The sequence below is a fragment of the Mchenga conophoros genome, linkage group LG5, assembly GCF_057382185.1.
Source record: "Mchenga conophoros isolate Kocher_MC1m ecotype Shallow Benthic linkage group LG5, M_conophoros_male_GT1.1, whole genome shotgun sequence".
Classification (NCBI taxonomy): domain Eukaryota; kingdom Metazoa; phylum Chordata; class Actinopteri; order Cichliformes; family Cichlidae; genus Mchenga; species Mchenga conophoros.
The window spans coordinates 41,499,227-41,522,259 of NC_140530.1; the positions used below are offsets into that span (position 1 = coordinate 41,499,227).

Sequence of the window (23,033 nt, forward strand, 5' to 3'; positions counted from 1 at the left end):
ACAGGATTCCCCCTCACACTCATTCACAGTTTGCACAGAGGTGGTGGGGGGGGTGACCGGTGGACCCCAGAGACTGGGATTTCTCACATCACGGGCCCTGCATGTTGATAATTCATATTTACTTCAGCCTTTATATTTTTCATTTATGTGTGCATTTTATAAATGCTTTCTCTTATAGTTTTTATGGTAATAGTAGGGCATTAAGATACAAGAAGGTAATCTGTGGAAATCGCTTACTTTCCAAAGTAATGTCCAATATCCATCCCACTCTTGTATCAACTAGGGCTGCCACAAACGATTATTTTGATAGTCGACTAGTCTAATCGACTAATCAGATCATGCATCCATTGGACGTAAAACTACAGCTTATTGCACCAGCATGCATCTGATCTTATATAACTATCATTAGCTTACAGCTGGAAGTGTTTAAGGTATGTGCTAACTAAAAATAAAGACAAGATGATAGTTTATTAAACCTTTAGTGAAATTTGCAGATTGTAGCAACAAACCGAAAGGCCCCCAAATTGTGTGCCGATCTGTGCAAGTTGTTGGTGACAAAGTCCATTGAAGACGAACATATTTTTTTGCAGTACTGTAACGTAACATTTACAGCTATCAATATGAGTAAGTAGCTCGCTGTTTACGCTAATGTTAGCAGCTAACTAGCCAATTCGCTTACTGAGATGACTGTACCACTTCGTCATCAGAAGCCATGACGTGCTTCCTTTTCAGATGCTCGTGCATCGCCGTCGTGCCGCCATGGAAGGCAAGTTCCATTGTGCAGATTTTGCATTGGACATTATTCTTCTTTATGCTCCCAGACTTAACTTTGGCATCCTTGTAGATGCAGTGCTGCCATCTTCTGTTTCAGTCTGTTATTACCCTCTTAAATCCTACTACTTATTCCAGCGTCTTTCAGGATCTTACAAGGTTCAAACGACGCGTCGACTATTGAATTAGTCGTCAATGATTTTGTCGACAAATCGTGGCAGCCCTAGTATCAACAGCACTCAAATATAAGTAAGTGGGTAACAAGAGGCTAGAACTGGGGTAAAAATGTGCAAACACACACGTCTGTGAGGCAGACAGAAATATATCCTGGTAACAATGTGATAACCTGCCATTATAATGACGCAATGCTGATTAATGCTTTAATATATGAGGATATTGTTCCTACCTCAGTACCCCACTATTACTTTACAGTTTAAGTGATACATATATTTTGTCTTCATGGATTGAGTTTTTACAATAAAAAGGGAAAAAAAGGAAGTTTAAAAGTACAAAAACAATGCAGTTCCTGTAATGTCCACTTGAGGCAGTGCTAACTGACTCTCGTGCTAAAACATCCAAAATTTCACCAGAAAACAAACAAACAAACAAACATATTTACACTTTATAATATAACAACTGTACGTGGGATAGTTTGTCTTTCTCTTTTTTATTTTTAAATGTATTAAGGCTTAAAGTTGGGGACATGGGCGCTTTGGCTGAGAGCTGGCTGTCTGAGCAGTTCAGGTACTTTATATAAGGTTGGGAAAACCTGCAGTCAGCTGAGACTGAAAACACTACGTCCAGATGAACAGAATCAATTTTTTTCCGTCTATATTGGCATTTTTGTTGAGTTCTGAGATTTCGTTCCCTCTAAATTCACCGTGGAATAAAGTGAAGCTGCAGCAGAAACCTCTACTCTACGTCCGACAACAGGACTTCACAGAAAAATAGATTTCTCATTCATTTATCCCAACATGCTGTTTGGATGCATCACTTCCAAGCATGCACAGGGTGGACGGCAGGGAGACAACAGTCCATCAGAGGACCAAAGTACATCAAAAGATTTCTTACTGAGATCAAACAAAGTGTGAATGGAGGCATGCAACTTCACATTGACAGTAAGTACCAGCACTTGAAAGTGAATGAAGTTTAAATAAGGTCAGCATTTTTATTTCTTTTCTGCTCTTCCTTTCTCATCGCAGATTAAGGTGCTTGGAATACCAATGAGCTCCTGAAGCCTTTGATTTCTCAGTTTCTGCTTCTAATCCTCGAGACGTGCTCTCCTTAATGACTGCAGTCTCTGATTAATTATAATACAATCATGAATTATAAATTTTACTGTTTCCATTTTGAAGATTATTGGAAAGGAGCACGAAATCTCACAAAAATGTAATGTAGTGGTAATAAAGCGCAGACGAGTGTGCATCATTACAGAGCCGCTGCATAAATTTTTAAAAGAATCACTCCTGCGGCTCTGTTATTTCAAAATTAGCATCAGGTTGCATCAGATGAAGAAAAAAGCTTTGTGTCTTGAGTGTCACGAGTGTGATGGTAATAATAGATCAGGGAAGGATGGCGATGATGCTCGTGTCACAAAATGACAAATCTAGAAATACCGATACGAAGAGAAAGCCTTGAACTAATCACGTAAGATGATGTCAGACATTTTGACTAATTATTAAGGTGTAAAGGTTCGCTTAGAAAAGGATGAAGGCACATAAGGCTGTTGTCATAGCAACCACCCACCAGATAATGCACACATCCAAAAAACAAAAACTTGCACTGAGGAGAAATGTGCACCAAAGCAGCTGCAATGTGTGAAAACAGGAATGCTGAACAAGCAGCGTTAAAGGTGTTTGAGGCAGTGATGAACCTGCAGAGCATCAGCCACAGACTGTATGCAATGAATGGAGACACTCTGATGTCACCAACTAGTATTTTAAAACCTCAACGTTAGTATTTTAGCTAACGTAATATCATGTTTAATGGAGCCAGAAGGTTCATCACTGCCTCAAACACCTTTAACGCCTTGCTTTTTCACACCTTGCATTTCATTTCTCTGCAGATAAAAGGTTTTTTAGGGTCTGCTAAGTCATCAGGTTAGCAAGCAACATCAATAGACTGCATGCTTCCCTCACACAAACACAGACACCATGTAAAAATATAAAATCCTAGAAGGAGGTCACACTTTTTGGACGATCTGTTAATACAACTAGCCCCACAGCAGCCATATCATTGGTCAGATAATTAAAAATCCTCTAAAAGGCTCCACAAACACATTCGCTGACTCCAGTTAGTTGAGGTGAAGCCTAGCAGACAGCTAGCAGCTATGACCGCCTGTGTCACCATTCACCTCTTAGTCAGAGAGGCCACGCCCCTAATGATGTTATGAAGAGGGAAAATCTCCATAGAGACCAAAATGGTTTTTGTACCAGGTTGTAAACATGTTTATTTCTGCTGTAAAGTTTTAACACGGGAGTCTATGGGGACTGACTCACTGCTGGAGCCACCCCCGAGTGGCCTTTAGCGGAACTGCAGCTGTTGGAGTTTCCACACAGGCTCTGGTTTTCAGCCCCAAACTTCACAGCTTTGTGGAAACCAGGCATTTGAACATTTTCTACAGTACTTTCTCGTTAATTTCACTCAGTTTTCCTGTTTGGCCTCACTCACGTACCTCGAGGATTACAGTGCAGATGAGTTTAACACACTGGATGATGGCGTCCTGGCTCCCTGATATCGTCACTTCTCTCTCTGTGGAGTTGGGGAGGAGGTCACCTGCCACCTGAACCTGCGCACCTGTCGTCTGTACACACAAAGAAACACACACAGCAGTGATTCTGTACCCTAAAAATATAAGCAGAGAGAATGCTGTCAGATGCTACATGAGGCCCCAAAAAGTGTTTTTGACAACTCAGAAGGTCACGTGTCAGATTGTATATTAATAGACATGAAGTTCACGCACTCAAAGTTAAGCAAAGACTATTCAAAGTGGTAGTTTCAGGATATTTAGTAAGAAAGCCAAAGCGAAATGAATAAAAGTTTCAGCGCTTGTGGAATTCAGATCTAGTAAAGCGCTGTACAAATACAGGCCATTTACCATTTTCCCTTAATTAGCTGGCTCATGCTGCGGCGGATGCTGTCAGATGTGCGACCCAACATTCACACTGAAGCCTTTGTGAAGTTTTCAAGGTCTTGTTTCACACTGTGTGTGTTCACATTATTCCACAAGGTTTCAGTCTGACAAGCATCCAGTCGGGGTCAAAGTTAGTATCTAAATATGGGAGCTCATGTTTGAGTCTTCCTGTCTGCTGGATTGATGTTTATGACCTTTGAGTCAAACTTGCACAGAAGCCAGTCACGGTATACTAAAATAACATTCATTTGCATTCTCTCCACTGTGCCCAGGTTGTAAACAGAGCTGCCCATTAAAGCCTGTTACAAACAGGGTCTGCTCTGTCAGACAAGCCCAAGCAGCTTCTGCTCAGTAAAATGCAGATTAACTTTCTGCTGGTTAAATCTCAAACAGACTATTAGAGTCAGCGAGTCAGTTCCACGCCGGTGCTGGGTTTATATCCTAAATTAAACAGGACAAGACTCAATAGCTCCCTCTCTCTGACATCTGGGGTCATGGGTGACAGACTGAACGGGGCTTTTAGAGCTCAAAAATGTAAATTTTACTCGGTAAACATTTTTGTTAAGGATATCTTTATCATCAGATGTAGTTTTGTTTTTTGTATCTTCACAAGTTTTGATTAGAATAAAATAGCGTTCTGTGAGTAGAGCACCACGAACAACTTTCAGGCATTCACCATTTCATTGGAGATAATTTATCTGAATTTATCTTGCCAAAGGATATTAGCCAATCAGACTGCAGCAGACAGGGACAGAACCACCAACCTCCTGACTGCAGCCACAAAACTTTCATGGTTCTGTTCTGCGTCATCAGACGCTTCACAGTTCGTGTAAATGACACCGGACCTGATGTGAGGCACCAACCAAGCCCTTCATCTCACTACAGGACTTGGAGAGTCAAACCTTCTCTGGCATGAACATCAGCACAGAAACTGCAGGCTGGGAGCTTCACAGTGGGTTTCCATGGCCAGCAGCTCCTGTAGGCCTCATGTGTCGGTGGCCCAGCACTTATGCTCCCACAGTGTGTATGGATTTTTAAAAATCTAAAATAAAGTGTGTATTTTTTTTTCCAGAAGCAGGAGCCAATATTTAAGTCGTTTAGGTCTTTCACTCTTGTTCATCGAGCACTAGCTAATCAGCAGTTAATCAGCAGTAACTCATATCTGGTTTGATGTCTTCTTGGAAAGTGGAAAACGTTCCTGCAATGCCCGATTTTACGACAGAGACTTCATCTTGTCGAGCGGCTCACCTCTCTGATCTCCTTGATCTTAGACCCGCCTTTGCCGATGAGGGAACCGCACTGGCTCGCTGGGATGACCAACCGTAAAGTGACGGGAGGCTTGCTGGTCACCGTGCCGTTGGCTACCAAGGCCGTCAGGTCCTGAGATTAAGAGAAAAGAAACAGATGGATTTAGTCGTTAAAGGGCTCGAGGTATTTCCGTTCGATGGATACATCCATCAGTGTGCCTGGAGAACAGCATGCAGCTGCTGAGCTGCCTTCCACCGTCTGTCAGCGCGAGCCCTTTAACATCTGAGCTGTAGGAAAACAAAGCTCTTATTAAACAAACAGTATTTCTAATGTTTGCTTTTGAGCGTAGAATGAATGCAGCCCATTGGATATGCATACCAAAACATGTAAGCAAACAAAGATGATCAGAGATAAACCTTTTTATCCTTCCTAACCACGTCTCAGTCCTCGTATTGATTTATTTCTAAAGAGCTGGATTTCAGGAGTTAAGCTTTGGAACAGACGAGGCTGTTATGGCAGTTAGATCAGAGCTGGAGCTCCAGTTTCACTCAGCTTTTCATGACATCTGGTAATCCCAAAAATACATTTTCTGTTTCTTCCCAGTGTTGGGATTCAAGTCAGATAAAAACTAAAAACAACAGAAGTTGAGCTTTAAAAGGAATGACCCCCCCCCCCCCCAAAAAAAAAAAAACCAAACAAACACCACTAAACATGTTTCTTGTCATTAAAAATATAAAAAGAAGCTTGACACACAAAAATAATCACTACTGAAACTTGTAGTGTTGAATAAATGAGACAGTGTTACTTCAGACTGGCTCTGCAGCTCTGTGGATAAACCCACATCAGCTGATCCCTCAGTGGCCTGAACCTGCTTTCTGCAAGCCACTTTGCAACCCACCTCCAGCACACCACTACTTCCACATCCAAAAATCTATTTAGTTACTTAGAAAATGAACAGATGTAAATTAAAATGATATGCCATGATTACTGAAGTACATTAAAGGTAATCTGTGGATTGCGTTGTCACAGCTGTAGTGGCACAGTACGTGAGATGCACTTCTGCATAGCACACATTTTTATGTAAGAGGCCATTTGCAAACAGAAGGCTCCTGACTGTTACGTTAGGACAGCACTGAACTCGCTCTCCAGTAGTTAAAGGAATGACGATTACCAAAACCTGAGGCTAAAGCAGCTTCAGAAAAATATTCAAGTCCAATGCAACCAAGATCTGCAATGAGACAAACGCTGGCAGCTCATGAAAGAAAAAACTGATTGTGATTTTCATCAGGAGGGGCTCAGAGTAGAGCTGCTACACCTATGGGCATCTGTGCGTCTCCTGAACTGCTTCCTCTGTGACTTAGACCATGATGAGTGGATGGATGGACCATGTGATAAATGCCCTAGTCATTCCTGTTTCAGATGACCCCGTATATCGTCATATCATGGCGAAATTAATCGTGAATTTAGTTGCTGCACTTGGTTATATGATAACCTTCCTGCTGTGTACCTACAGTGTCGGTCGGCTTGCTGATGTTAGCCCGTGGCTAGCTGTGGTCTCAGGCTTGTAAAGGAACACTGTGCCTCTAAGAGTTGCAACTATTCTCTTCAAACTGGCTCCAGTACAAACAACCAGGTGGTGCCAAACCTCTGCACAGTCTGTCTCCATGTAAGTGTATTATTTGCTTCTTTTGCAGCACAGACCAGCAAACCAAATTAATCTAATTTATGTAACTAAAAAAAAAAAGTCTATTACTGGACATTTTTTAATGCTCATAATAAATATTTGCATTTAATGTCTGTGAGCTCAGTCTGTGAAAGGTTAGCGCTGATTGGAAAGACAACTTCCACACTTGTCTGTCGTTCCTTTAATTCCGATGCAGATCACAGACTATATTTGCCCTGGTCAAACGTCTCTGTCTCCCCCTCTCTGCCACCGACTCCCCTCTCCGACTTTGACTTTCTCTGTTTATACTTCTGCCTTCCACACACACATACACACACACACACACACACACACACACACACACACACACACACACACACACACACACACACACACACAGAGTGCTCTCTACTCCCAGTCAAGGTCCGTGAAGTTTGATGAATAGGCGGCATTCAAGTCGGGATAATAGCAGATCACGTTCCGTACGCTCTGATTGGTTTGGTTTCATTTCATCAAAAGCCAGCAGACGTTTAAAAGTGGGCTTTCTTTTCAACACAGTAACCACATTTTGTAAAAGAATTGCTACATTATCATTGGAAAAATTACTTCTTGTAACCCAGATTGTCAAACACAGGCTGGAAATTCTGTAGCTAATAAATTACAGTTCAGCTGAATCACTGCTGGTTTCCACTAGAGAAGCTAATAGGATTCCTTCCCAAGGTCTCCAGCCTCGAAATACATCCTAGAAACATATGCAATCACACGCAACAGTTAAACAAGAAAATGTAAAGCTATAAATAAAGTCGTTCTAAAACAAGCTGCTGGAAGTTATTCACTGAGATGGATTTGCACATTTTGTAAAGGTCACGATTTGATCTGACTGCTGATTTGAAGACAATTTTACTCAAAATGAGCAAAACATTTCTTTTTGTCTTTTAATTGACGTGTTTATAAGCTCGACTAATCTTTCAGATGATTTGTTTCATCCAGCGTCCGATGAATGCGCTTCGTCCGCGTTTGCTTCATCTTTCCAGAAGCTCTCATGTGTGCGTTTGAAGACTTCCCAGAAATATTTTAATCTTTCTGCCAATCACAGTGAAGCAGTGCACCTCTAGGCTCTGTGCTTTCTGTATATATCTGGTATATTGTTATTATAATGGTTGCACTTGGCAGGCTTTACACAGTCTGACCGGCCTGATGTGGATGTGAGTGTAAGCTCCTGATTTCCAGTCCTCTGCTCAGACTTCAGTTGTGAAATCAAAATATTATCACATTAAAAAAGTTAAAGCGCATCTGGGTGGTGCCTCAGGTCTCCTTTAAATAAATGAAAGTAAAACATATAGAGCTCGTGTGGGGTGAAAATCTTGACAGTTTGCACTCCAGAACCAGACCATATCTGTTAGAATAACACAAGTCATCTCCATCTGTGAAGCCTGCATGTAGCACATGCACCGATAACGCTGCCTGGTACAACAATGACTACAATCGATGCTGCACTCTTTAGCTCCTCTCTTGCATCAGATGCAGCTGAGGTTTTTGGAACAGGTCCAGTAATATCACTGACTTGTTGCTATGACTTGTTATTCCATCTTACCCAGAGTTATTGTATTTCCATATTCACCCAGCCTTATAGTGAATTCATCGGCCCCGGGGTCTCCACTCTGCTCTTACACTTCTGCAGCTGCTTCTGACAAAATCTGATGATGTTCTTTCAGGTGGAAATTAAGAAGCAGCCCGGGGCGACTCTGGCAGGCTTATTCGGAAATAGCCGAATTCTGTCAAGTCAGCAGACCACGTGTCGTCTAAAACACCGCACTGTGCAAAACTCTTGAGCCAGACGCAGACAATTCAGTTGAAATCAAACAGAAGCTGCAAAAAACCGTGTAGATCAGTAAAGGAGCGAGTAAATCTGACAGCTCAGGTGCGAGGCCAGGATTTATCCAGATAGAGCAGCGTTCATTACAAACAAGTCTGTCCTGTAAGTGTGGAGTCCACCCGTCACAGACGACCACCAAACTTTCTTTACTGTCAGATCCTGACCGATCCACTGTGGAAATGTGCTAATGGTTTTTTTCCCTGCATGCAAAGCTGCGGGTATTTATTCAAGAAAAGGAAAGTTTATGACTCACAGCCACCTGTGGACAACAAACAAAAGGTTTCTGCAAACGCCTGAATTACATCCAGGGACGGGAAATGTTCTTTTCTACCTGAGCACACAAAACACTTTATACAGCTTACCTCATTCATACTATTTCAATGTATTTATTTACTTATTATTTTTTCATACAAGCACTTTTTCTATGCTTTTTTTTTATCTAAGACTCACGCACATTTATACCCTGATGGATGCATCAGAGAGCAACTTGGGGTCAGCATCTTGCTTTAGGATATGTGGCGTGCACTCTTAGGAGATGACCTGATCTGCCTCCTGAACCAGACCGTGTGGCGGTGGCAGATTTCTGTGCTGTTTCGCTCCGTTTTCTTTGATGGCCCGAACATATCTGAGCAGTTCTTACTACACCTGCTCGCCCCTCGGCAGCCCCTGCCCGCTGCCCTCTTTGGTGAAGTCAGACTCTGATTATCTCTGGGCACAGTTGGTGGCTTCCCACAGTTGGAGGCGGCGACTCTGTTGTGTTTTGTACAGTTGGTAGGTGAGCTGCCATCTTTGTCTTTTATTAACCCTCATAATGTCCTCCCGATTTGCATACAATGTGAGCCATCAGGGGTCAAAAGTGTCCCCACTTCATTTGACTGTTTTTTAAAGTATAAAGTATAAATTGTCAATCAATTCAGTGTTACACCTTAGTTTTACTTAAGACCAACACATTAACACAAAATTTACTCAACATTTTACATTTTAGGGCCACCAGACCTTCTTTACAAAAAATAAACCCTGTTTTTTTAGCGAAAACAAATTGAGAAAATTAAATATTTAATTGTTTAGATAATTTTGACTATCTGAATAACTAGAGAGTGCTGTATGTTGAACTTTAGTGAGAATTTTTTTTTTGAACCATTTAAATTTTTTTAATGGCAGCAAATAATCACACTGGTGGTCCTCAGGGGTCAAAAATGTCCCCACTTCATTTGACTGTTTTTTAAAGTAAAAAGTATAAATTGTCAATCAATTCAGTGTTACACCTTAGTTTTACTTAAGACCAACACATTAACACAAAATTTACTCAACATTTTACATTTTAGGGCCACCAGACCTTCTTTACAAAAAATAAACCCTGTTTTTTAGCGAAAATAAAACAAGAAAATTAAATATTTAATTGTTTAGATAATTTTGACTATCTGAATAACTAGAGAGTGCTGTATGTTGAACTTTAGTGAGAATTTTTTTTTTGAACCATTTAAATTTTTTTAATGGCAGCAAATAATCACACTGGTGGTCCTCAGGGGTCAAAAATGTCCCCACTTCATTTGACTGTTTTTTAATGAGAAGAAGCAGTGTTCAGGAAACAGGTTCAAATATTTTATTTTTCACAAGACTAAATACTTTTAACAGGTTAGAAAAGCTTTTACATCAGCTCATGACAACATTATGTTTGTTCTAATGTCAGGAAGTAATTATCTGTCATTTGTATTGAATCTGACTCTTTGAATGAAAGTCCAGGACAGTCTCAGGAGTGTTTCCCGCTCACCCATCCAGCCCTGAACTTCACAACTCTTCCACCTCCTAAACTGCTGTTAGAAAGGCTTCACTCATTCACTCACTTTTTAATTGCATCTCCTCTTTTCAGCAGCTCTTCCCAACTTTCTCCCCCTTTTCTCATTACATACTATCTCTGCGTATGGCAGCTTAAATCCTCCTTTTCTCTCTGTATTGCTCCTCCATCCTTTACCAAATCTCCCTCCGTCCCCTCGTTCTGTATGACTCTCCCTCTCCGACTTTAATTAACTCAGGTAATAAATAGCAGTCCAAATCACCTGGTCCTAATACGATTGGTTCAATCAATTAAGGCCGAGCTGCACTCGGAGCCTCGTTGCATGTGAAATGTAAATAACAGAGCGCCGTCTTGTCTGGGCTGCCCATCAGATGAACGTGGTCTGAATGAAATCACTCCAATCCCTCCTCTGCAGGAACACATATTTATTTATATCATCAAAAATCTCTTACAGAAGCCTTCGCTGCCTCTTCTCCTCCTTCTGTGCGCGCTCTCGCATGCAGAGCTGGTAATTGACAGCCAGCTCTGCATGCAGAAAGTGGTTCATGAAGCAGAAATGGGGTAAGGCACCAACGGTTTTGATCCCGGTTGGTTATTTTGGACACATGTTCCTTAAACCAGGAGGTTTTTCTTTGGAGATGAAGTTTGTTGTTCTTCCTGTTTGTCCTGATGCTCAGTGTAAAGGAGATGGTTTTTTAAATCCCTCCCTGATGTGTTTCATGAAGCTGAATTTCTGCGCTACATTTTTAGCCACATTTTAAAACAAATTGCAGTAGAAGGTTTCACATCCATAAACAAGTTCTAATAGTTCTCTCTGGATTATATTTGTCCTCCATCCTCAACTCTTCCATCTGTCCATCATCACAGACGTTCTTGTCATGGTCCTGGATCTTGGACTGAGGGTTTTTGAGTTTGGGGACTTGTTAAAGTAAACTCTTGACTGATGCTTATATTGTTAACTCCTTGGATTTTCCTTCGTATTTTTCCTTAACAATGAGCCTTTAGTTCCAAGTTCGGTTTCTCTGTGTTCGTTGTTGTGTGACTCTCTATCTGCCTCTGGTTTGGATGTTCTGGACTTTATCCTCACAGGAGCCAGGACCCCTCAGTGCCTTGCTTATGGGTTCTGGCTCCTGTGACTCTTGTCAGAATGATACAACCAGCAATGGACCCAGCGCTCAGTAAGACTTTTGAATGGCGGTGGATGGCTCTCTCCTTTTTAAAGAGGACCGTTGAACTGAAGCCATGGCTCACCCCTGAGCGTGAGCCCATCTTCAGGCAAACTCGCCTGCCCATATGTGGCACGTTGTGGTCCTGGGGTCCCATGGCTCCTGGGCACCACATCCTCAGGTAAGTTTGGAGCCATTCGACTGCTGCAATGCATACTATATCCTCCAAATCATCACCCACTCCTAAGAGGAAGCACGGTCCCTGTAGATGCTGTTAATCACCGCCTCTGCAGTCACGTTTGATGGAGACATCAATGTTCGCCACCCTAGCCAGCTGCACATCAGTTCTCCTTGGCTGACACCTTCATTCCTGTCTTTAGGATGAAGGTCGCAGAGACCCAGCCTGTCTCTCCACCCAGGGATGACTCAGGCCACCAGGGGCCTCACCAGGGACTTGGGGGATACCGCCTGCTCCTTTAGAGGTGCTTCTCCCTGAACCTGAGCTAATTACAGGTCAGCTTCCCTGCACTTCACAACCCTGAGCCACCAGATCCTGTTCTTTGTGAACTAGCACCGCCAAATCCAAGCCCAGGAGCCCCGTGCAGCCTAAACATATTGCTTGGGATGGGCCCCATCTGGACCATCTGCCATCGACTAAGCTTCCCGAGGGGTCCCATGTCCTTCACTATCGGTGACCGCCTGCGAGGCCTCCGTCTCCACTGTTGCCTTTCCCCCTCTTAGGCTACCAGGTAGGCTCTGCCTCCTTGGCCACTGGTCCTCTACCTCCTCCACTATCCCATCTGGTCACCAGAGGCATCTTGCCTTCATCACCTTGTTTTCCAGTTCCATCTCCATTCCTGGGCAGCGTTTCCTGCTCCAGCCCCTTTCTCAGTACCATCTCTCAGCTCTGCCCCACCCCCTTCCCTGCTCTATGGACTTTCCTCCTCATTGGTTTTAATTTTCTATTTGTTTTTTACTTTTTAAAATCCTCTCTGCTCTTCTTTCTAATGCTGTGTTAATTTATCCGCACGTCTCCTCCAGCATCATATTGTCCCTACGGCAGAGATGCTGCACGCCATGGGAAACACTCATCCCCTCAGAATGATGCTGGAGGCAGCGGGATGCCGTGTTAGGTAACAACCGTCCCAGACACACACCTGAACCTGTGCAGGTCCTAAGACTAAGGCTGTGCATGATCTCCCCGATTACAGCCTTTATTTAATCCCTCGGTGACACTTTCTTATATTCTCTGCTTTCCAGCTTCATTAATTCTTCATAGGACCCCCTCCTCCCTCATCTCTTTATCTCTTCCAATTCTTTTTTAAACCCTCTCTGCCCTCTCTCTCTCACTCCTTCCTCATTTCACAGCTTTTTAAAATCCCTTCAGCGACCCGTCCACCACTCTCTAAATCACCGTCCACTCTCTGCCCCGATCCTCCCCCCCATCCCATCTTGTTATCTTCCATTAGGATTGCTAAGATTTAAATACCATCTGCCTGGATTTAATTTCTCAGCTTGCGTCATGTCTGTCAGACATTTCATTTCTCTGCAGCCAAAACCACTCTGCCGTGAACCGGCACGCGTGCAGCCAAACTCATTTCCTTCGTCTTACACTGTATGCGTGTGTTTAATGGGAAACATTTCTACATTTGTGGCTGAAATATTTTCCCCTGAATTCAGTGCTTTGGTCTCCACTTGTTCTGTGTTTGATTGCACAGCGAGAGCTTGTAACCAATAACCCGACAGCCGGGCGCGGCTTGTTTGTCAGAGTTCGCTCCACATCTACATCAACAAGACGTTTTGCTTTTCTCCTGATGTCATCCACACCTTTGAAAATGCAGAGTAATTACAGACACTTCACTGATTCGGCCGCTTGGCTTAAACAAAATCTGAACACAGCACGACATTTAGCCTGGAGTGTTCCTGTTTCCACTACTTTAAACTCTGATCTTCAGTTAAGAAAAGATTTGATCTTGTGGCTGATTAAAGATGATTGTTCTTAAAATCAGCCAAACCCTGTTTTTAATGCCTTTTACAATTAGTTGTTTTTTTTGCCTTCAGGTTGTTTGACCAATGATTAGTCATAAATTATCCATCCATCCATCCATTCGCTTCCGCTTATCCTTTTCAGGGTCGCGGGGGGCGCTGGAGCCTATCCCAGCTGTCATAGGGCGAGAGGCGGGGTACACCCTGGACAGGTCGCCAGTCTGTCGCAGGGCCAACACACAGGGACAGACAACCATTCACACTCACATTCACACCTAGTGACAATTTGGATTTTCCAATTAACCTATCCCCACAAGCTGCATGTCTTTGGACGGTGGGAGGAAGCCGGAGTACCCGGAGGGAACCCACGCAAACACGGGGAGAACATGCAAACTCCACACAGAAAGACCCCGGCCTGATGGTGGAATTGAACTCAGGACCTTCTTGCTGTGCGGCAACAGTGCTAACCACCGTGCCACCGTGCCGCCTTAGTCATAAATTATGTCCTTAATAATGTTCAAACCCACAGAAATCAGACTGACAAACAACAGAAAATACATTTTATGCTGCAGAGTAATAGTTTGAGACCCATCACCACTTCACCTGCATCCTGTGGGGTTTAACAAACTGACCGGGAAGCCTGGCTCTGTGATTGGACATCACTGTTATCCATCATGGATAATGCTATCACCCTCTATAATGCAATACCGCTGTCAGACAGAGAGGCATCTGGCAGATATCTTCCTCGTCTGCAGGGCCTCTACCTCACAATACGAAGCACCTTCAATCAGCTGTTGCTGCGATTTGACGCTGTCTGAATAAAACGGAACGTTTTTATTCTTCATTTTTTTGATGTGTATGAACAGCTGTTTCTGCCATCTGACTATATGCAGTGATAAAGACCCAAAAACAGCACGATCAAATAACATACGTGTCTGCGCCAGTTCTTCCTCGTTGATAATCATCATCATCTCATTTAAAGGCCAAAATATTTGTGGATTACATTTTGCAGGCCTCAACTAAAGAAGGTAAATACACAGATGTTTAAAAATGTAATATATGTTTTATGTTTCCTGACTTCACCCACAGAAACATCTTTTATTCTGTTTAATGTGTCGCTGCCGTCACCTCCCTCGGCTGCTGTAACACAGCTAACAGGTCATGTTACAGTTAAATAAAACAGAGAATTTCAACACAAGGTTACCTTACCTTTCTTTCTGTGTAACCTATTAGCAGTGGTGCTAAAGACGACTCACAGCACAGTACTTCACACCAACATCAAACTACGTCTTTTGCTGCTGGACTGATTGACTGAACCCAGCAGTGGCAGAAATTACATATTATGTTAATACCCGGACATTCATAAATGAGCTTTAAAAGCTCTTTTTGTAAAATCAAATAGACTCATGTAGGATTGGCCTCCCTCGGGGCGGGGAAATGAAGGCGGGGTGGAATGAATGACCTTCATGGACTCTTCTGTTAAAATATCCGACTTTAAAGCCTGGAACAACAAATAATCCTCCATGGATAGTTACTCCTTTATGATAACTCTGAAAGGTGCCAGGTGTGTCACGTGTGCTATGGAGTCACCTTGCTAACAAGCCAGCAAATGTTAGCATGTTAGCACGCCGCCTTTCCATCCAAATACGGTCTTCTAACCCCCAAAACATATCAAGGCGGGAAAATGAGTGGGTGGCATCACAGCTGATACGCCCGATGCTGCACAGTCCGGTTTCACAGCAGCAGCTCTGTCCTTTCAGCTGATATCGCTTTAACACAATATAACGATGCCTTTGAGATGACATCATAGCTGAAGGCTTTAAACTCTTTTTACACTTTAAAAGCACAAGAAACTCACAGGAAAGACTGACCTAAATAAGCCTCTTGTTTTTTTATGTTTGGTGCACAGAGACAGGAGGATGCTGCCATGGCAACGTCTGCCTAACTTAGAACCAACAGTACATCAATAAATGTGAATGTTTCATTTGGTGACGATTAGCAGCAAAGTTTAAATGACAAGATAAGAACTTAAAGTTTGTCAAAGACAAATGGAGCAAACCCGGTAACCATGTCAGAAAACACGTAACTAACTACTGTGTGCGTGTGTGTGTGTGTGTGTGTGTGTGTGTGTGCGTGTGTGTGTGTGTGTGTGTGTGCATATGGGCTTGTACCAGTGTCTGTGAGGTCAGACAATCCCATTAGACATATCGTATAATAAATGGCTCCCTGCCAGGGAGCAGCCCCAGTGTAGAGGAAGTAAAGGTTACACACTTCAGTCAGAGCTGTGTGTGTGTGTGTGTGTGTGTGTGTGTGTGTGTGTGTGTGTGTGTCCAGTATCTACCTCCTCCAGTTTGAACGTGATCATGGTGAAGGCCCTGAACACACAGTCTGTCGGCCCTGTGATGGTGATGATCCTCTCTGGACAGGAACCCTCTGAGATGTTGATCCTTGCGCTGCTCTGTAGGTCCAGACAGAGGTGGAGGGGGAAGGGAGGGGGGAGGGAGGGAGGGATTGTGGGAAAATGTATTTTTGGGGGTGGGTGTGAGGAGGGGCCAAAAAGAAGGGGAAAGGGGAGGTAAGGAGTGGGAGAAAGGGAATGAGAGGATGATGGGAGGGAGGAGAATTTAGGAAAAACATTGGGAATGAGGGGAGGCAATTGGGCAGCAGAGAGGAGGTGAGTCGTGATGGGGGAGGAGAGGGAGATGGAGGTTAATGGAAAGAGGGTGGGGCAAAACAGAGGAGAGAGAAAACACATTAGTGGGGGGAAGGGACATGTGGGCCAAGACAGAGAAGAGGAGGAGAACCATTTTCGCCACTGCTCCTCGTTCCCTACGGGAGATTCACCTGTGATGCAGGAGAAGAGAGGGATTACAAGAAGGCTGGAAGAGGGAGGACAGGGGGAGGAGCGAGGGGAGGAGGAGGGGAGGCAAGCACATGAGAAGACCAGCGTACAGTAAATTGAAGATTTCTAGGAAAGGGTGGGTAGGAGGAGGAGCAGAGGAGGAAATGAAAAGGGGTGAAGGAGAAGAGGGAGATTTAGATGATTTGATGAGGAAGAGGTGGGAGGAAGGTGAGATTCAAGCCCAGGAAATGGAGAGGAGAGAGTGTGGGTAGAGATTTATTAAAGGTAGAAGAGGAAGGGCAGGAGGTGGAAGAGGAGGACAGGAAAGTGAGGGACAGGATCAAAAGGAGAAGAGAGAGACAAGGCGGTGCAAATATTTGAGGAGAAATAAGAAGAGAAGTTGAAGATATAGAGAAGGTGCAGTAATAACCGTACGGGGGTGGATGGCGAGGGCAGGTGTCAGGAGGAAATTGGAGTGTGAGTTGGGGGAGTATAGATAAACAGAGACGATTAGAATCAGAGCCCGGTGCTGGGTTTGTGGGGGAAGAGGAATCAACGCCCTGAAACCAGAGTAAATTTTTAATGTTCTTCAGAATTAGAAAACTTCCTCTGTGCTCTTAGCTTAGGTCAATATAAAGATCGACGACATGAAAATCTTCACATCTCCATCGCTTCCACCTCAAACTCTTTTCTTGACCCAGCTTCAACAGTTCTTTCCCATATCTTCATGCTGCAGCTCTGTAGTTACAGCTCTGTTCTTCATCTGGACCAACTCCTATTCTGTTCTTCATCCTCTTCATAGCTGACCTCACTTCCTCCTCACTAATCCTCTGCACTTCCTGATTCACTAACTGTTCCCCATCCGTCCATCTTTCTCTTCGCCCGTCTCCATCTCCACTCTGCTGCACATCCTTTCCAGCGCGATTTCTCTGCCAATCAGTACAAATCATTTCCTCTGTTCTTTACATGTCACTAAAAGCCTTTTCCCGTGCCACTCTCTTTGCTGTACGCCCAGCCTCCCATTAACTCTTTAGATTGCACCTTCTGCATAAGCTCACCTGTCTGCACCTTGTTTTTGTCAGCCTTTGTTCCTCCCTCTTCTTGAATCACGTGTTATCAACTGTTAGCAGCAGGAATAAATGACAACCTGGAGAATCAGGGATGTGAAACTAAATGTTCATCAGTCTGTACATACACTGACCTCATTATCCACCATTAGAACAGGATACTGAAAAGGTGCCCTTTAATTAAAACACTCAAATATTTTTACATTTGAATTTAATTCTTTAATTTCTGTGAATAATGTTGTTCTTTTCTTCTGAATCCCATCTGATTACCTACACTTTAAATCAACTTACAAAAATATGCAGGTAAGAGTCTGGACTCTGTGTGTGTGTGTGTGTGTATGTGTGTGTGTGTGTGTGTGTGTGTGTGTGTGTGTGTGAGTGAGTGTGTGTGTGTGTGTGTGTGTGTGTGTGTGTGTGAGTGTGTGAGAGAGAGACAGAGAGAGAGAGACAGCGTGTATTCATATCTTTGTGGGGACCCAAAATTGAAAGTTGAAGGTATTTTTGAGACTCAAAATGTGGTTTTAGTGTCAGGGTTACAGTTGGGTTATGGTTAGGGTCACTCAGCCAATGAAATGTCCCCACAAGATATGAATACCTGACTAAGAGAGAGAGAGAGGGAGGGAGAGAGAGTCTTTCCCACATGTGACTCGTGTCTGTATCCGGGTCAGGATCCTGCCCTCACAGCTCTTCCTGCGTCATGCTGGAGCTGAAAGTGAAAGAGTGCATGTAGCACAGTGCTAACGATGACCTACATCCTTTCATCCGGCCTTTATTCACATTTCGACCATCACGTTTCTATTTTAATCTATTCTGGCCGACTGTTTCTCACTGTTACTTTTTTAATTAACTTTCTTCTTCACGTTCACGTCCACTTGATTCTTTAATTAAGTTGTCATTTCTTTTCTGTCAGATTAGTTAGGCGATTCTTTCCATCGAACCGCACCCACTGGGAACACTGGGCCCTCACTGGTCCTCACTGCTGTAAAGAACGTACGTGTAACGAACACACAACATTCACATAAACGTGTTTCAGTGTCGTGCGGTCATGAAACTAAATCAAATGTGCGCTAAACTAAATCCCTTTTTTTCACCATCCACCAAGAAATCGAGCTGTGGGGGTTATCCTCACAGAGAGGAAGTGCAGGAATCAGCTGTTCCACTCACAGCTGATCTCTCCATCACTGAACACACAGACAGACGCAGACAGACTGACGGACGCTCAGCTGTGTGTGTTTGATGTCAGCTCGCCACGAACCATCTCAGCGTACATCAGCTGTGCAACATTTTTTTCTGCATGTTTCGCAAGAAAAACACCTGCCACGTGTTGGGACTGTGCCGAGTGCATCTACAGCATGTCGACGCATGTGCAGCCACTATATCTTATATAATACTATACATGACTGACCTATTATTAGTTCTTAAAGAGCTTCCATGTGTGACATGCAAACCAGTCCAAGCAGCAGCCTGACAGTGTACGAGAGCCCTGCGTGCAGGTACACGCCGAGCATGGAACAATGACAGCCAGTAGCTTCACAGATCTTTTAGTTTAAGCTTAAATACCTGAAACGTCAGTAATCTCAGCACTAACGCTAAGTGTAAAGTTGTTGGGCGTATCCCAAATGTTAGTGTGCAAACAGAAACATTATATTTGTCTGAACTGATCTATGTGCCGAAGCTGCGTTCAGGTCATAGCAGAGTTTTAAAAATGACTGTAAATGTTTAGTAGTGTGGGCTAACGGAGCAGTGAGGAGAGATCACTTCTCTCCTTCCACAGTCATGACTGAGCTGCACCTGGCTGGACAAACACCCGTCTGAGGTCACCTGCTCACGTTTTCTGCACATATGAGGAGAGAAATAAACCACGAGTCTGGCTCAACAAAGATTCTAAAGATTTTCAGGAGTTTCCAGAGGAGTTGTGTCACAGCAGCCCCTGATTTGCATAAAGTAGCTCAGGGCTCGACTTTATGCAAACAAGGATCGAGGGCCTCGACTCATCATCCACAACACAACACGTTGATATCAGAATGCTCTGAATGACTGAATACGTACACGATGAAAGAGTCTGTGGACACAAAAGTCACAGATACAAGTACGTTCTGGAACTCGTGGCGCTGCAAAGCCCCAAAGTGCCATCAAAAATAAACTATTAAAGTACATTAACTACATATATATCTCCATATATATAGATATACACACACACACATATTTAAAAAACACTAAGAAGGAGCCTCTGAAAGTCAAACTGATTCCAGTTCAGCCGATCGCCCAGGCCATCTTCTCCTGCACTGAGCTAAAACAGCTCACTCTGAGGGAGCTGCTCCTTCGTGCTGCTCGTCTCGCTCCTCACCTGACACAGCTGCCTTCAGACTTTGGAGACTGAAGACTGAAAACTAAAGCAGACGTAGTTCAGCTCCAGCTATCAGCAGCAGCAACAATAATTCACACAAAACCGAAGCTGAGATTCGCCCTCTGACATTCAGGTACTGAAAGTACAGCCCACCCTCATGGCGGAGCACAGGACAGTAACGAGCAGTCGATCCATTTGTCACAATGACACTGAAACTGAGTCTTACTAGAAAGAGTGTTTCGTGTCTGCAGCACTGCGGTTTAACAAATATACTTTGTTTACTGTGGTCTGAACCAGGTGAAACTCGGAGCTTTTTCCTGTGGTTTGGTTTCTTTTCATACAGAGAAAAATCCAAGTGAACTCCACAGCAAAAGTAAATCCAGGAAGAATTTGCTGTGTGGGAAAACTGGGAATTGTTAGGCTCATTTCGCGACTAGCTGCTAGCCCGTACAGACCTTTGCACATCTGTAGTACCTTCTCTCATAACCACAAAGCATTTGTGGCTGCGGGACGTTTTTCAGCTCAAACTTGTAACGTACACCTGGTGGTTGGTTGGTTTGGGGGTCAGTCCGCACCATTAACGAACCACTCCGGACTTTGATTGGAACTGTACGTCCTCCACCTGCTGCTCAGGTCCACACTCGAGTGCGATTTGTTCATATCTGCACACGTGAGCCGTGCCGGGGGGGGAAACAGGCCAGACTTCGATTTAAACGCACTAAACAGCGCAGGTGTGAAAACGCCATTAGACTCTTAAGAGGAGACCTATCACCACGGTAACCATGAAAACTTTGAAACAAGTGGCAACTGTATGGGCTCAAAATGTGGTCATAAATATTTTGTACTTGTAAAAAAGATTTGTGTGTGGACTTAGAAAAAAACCCCTGCAAGTTACAAGTACGGATTTTGACCCTATTTTTCTTCCTTTCATCTGATTGGTCAATGTCATGTCAATCACAAATGTAACAATCCAATCAGAGAACAGATGGGTTTGGCTGTCGAGGGGCGCTTTTTTTGAACTGCAGGTCTTTGAAGGGAATAAATGCCCTTTTACATGCCAACCCAGCGTTTTCCTTCATCACCACGAAGGAAAACAGTCTGTGGTCGTCCGAGTTTGGTGATTTTTGTGTCACAGGTCTACGTGTTTAATACAGGGACTTCCACAGCCTTTTCAACAGCGCTGCGGACCGCGGGGTGGGGGCGGGCAGTGTTTTGGAAATGACAGTCTTCATTACAAAGCTTTCTTCGTTATGAATTAGCATACATGTTTTTATTGAACATTTGAAGAACCAGCAAAAAAAACCCACAAACTCTTGTAGAGGACATAAAGTCAGAGATAGAAACGACAAGGAGCAGGTGCATCTAGTGCAGGTAGAGCTGCTGCAAAAACCCACAGAGCCCAGCAGCCAGCAACAAATTCTGGATCCTTTGCTTTTAGTTAGCAGTTAGCATTAGCAGCACATCCTGCGTCCGATGTGAAAGCACTGTGACTCACAGCAATGGTCCTGGGTCAGCCCTGACTTTGTGTTAAACTAATCCTAAAGTAATAATGGTGTTTCTAACCACTGATATAGCACAACTTTATCCTTTCAACAGCTACTGAAAGTTAGGGGACCTAGCTGCTACCGGATATTTATATAGCGATCCTCCAGCTTCAAACTGTATTACCCTTCAAGGACCTGCAGTTCAAAAAAGCGCCCCTCCGACAGCCAAACCCATCTGTTCTCTGATTGGATTGTTACATTTGTGATTGACATGACATTGACCAATCAGATGAAAGGAAGAAAAATAGGGTCAAAATCCGTACTTGTAACTTGCAGGGTTTTTTTTCTAAGTCCACACACAAATCTTTTTTACAAGTACAAAATATTTATGACCACATTTTGAGCCCATACAACTGTTCTAACCGACCAGTGTTGTGTTACTGTAACAAATATATAAACGTCATCGGTGGCACAGCGGTTAGAGCTGTCACCTCACATCCACAGGCCCAGTGGGCTCTGTGTGGAGCTAGGTACGACCTCCCACAGCCTGTTAGGTTAATTATTGATTCTACACCGAAGAGGACCACAGGCATGTTTGTCTGTGTTAGTCCTGCGATGGACTGTTCTCCTGTCCAGGCTCGACCCGCCTCTCCTCCTTACAAACAGCTGGCCAGCTGTTTGTTGTTTTCTCAGGACCTTTGGATCAGACCTGCTTTGTACAGGAGCATCAGAGGTTCAACGCTGCAGTAAAACAGTCACTTTACTGCATTCAGACAATCTCTCCACGGCGGCCCCAGTTGGCACAGTCTGTGTGAAGATCGTGGAAGAAATGAAGCTCAGACTTGTCTACTCATTGATTCTGACAGCAGCAATCTTCAGTAACGAGTGAGAAGCAGCAGCACAAGACTGACGGCTGCCGTCTCTCTGTGAACGTGCACGTGTCAGAAACACGAGGCTCTTCCACGCCGGCGTCTTCCACACCACAGTCCCTTTCTGTAGTTGCTTTACTGTCTTGCACTGATTTGCATGACGCGATTTGCATGAACTGAGAAAAGAAGTTTCACGTCAAGCCGCCCTGTGATGAAGTGCCGTTTGCTGCGGCTCACGTGCTGCTGCTTTGGGTGAAAGTGTGCGAGTGCGCATTTCATTTAGTGTGTTGTTTATCAGTTAGATCCCCCCCCCCCCGTATCCTCAGCAGACTGCAGGCTCCTCTCATTGTTATGAAAATAGAACAAATATTCTCTGGGTGCGAGTGTGTGCTTCTGTGAGTGTGTGCTTCTGCGAGTGTGTGCTTCTGCGAGTGTGTGCTTCTGTGAGTGTGCACATGCACAGCTATTGGTAATAAAGCAATGATGGAATAATTCTCTCCCACTCTCACACCGTTTATTATCTCAATAAAAATACATTAGCTGCCGTCTCCCTCTCCTCAGTCTGTTTGTCTCTCACCCACCTCCATCCTTCTATCCTTTGCTTTTTATCCTCCAACTACAAGCAGCCCCTTCTCCCCCTCCTCCAAGATTGCCCCCTTATCATTCATCCCTCCACCCGTTATCCCCTCTTTCATCCATCTCCCTTTCTTTTATCCTTTCATCTAATCAGCATCGGGAATTTATCGATACCTCCTCCCCTCCATCTGCCTCACGGAGTTGCAGTCC

The 23,033-nt window shown here is 43.9% G+C and overlaps 1 protein-coding gene across 5 annotated transcripts in view; it reads right to left on the bottom strand.

Moving 5' to 3' along the window:
* Nucleotides 1-23,033, bottom strand: part of LOC146575192 (poly(rC)-binding protein 4-like) — a 127,604-nt gene that overhangs the window by 47,644 nt on the left and 56,927 nt on the right. For 4 of the 5 annotated variants that reach the window (XM_085275428.1, XM_085275427.1, XM_085275425.1 and 1 more), the window contains exons 5-7: nt 15,980-16,096; nt 5,153-5,284; nt 3,446-3,574 (exon numbers count right to left, since the gene is read on the bottom strand). In XM_085275428.1, the coding sequence (XP_085131554.1) occupies nt 3,446-3,574; nt 5,153-5,284; nt 15,980-16,096 (378 nt within the window). Of the gene's footprint in view, nt 1-3,445; nt 3,575-5,152; nt 5,285-15,979; nt 16,097-16,482; nt 16,518-23,033 lie in introns of all 5 variants that reach the window. The other variant, XM_085275429.1, reaches the window with a different exon arrangement.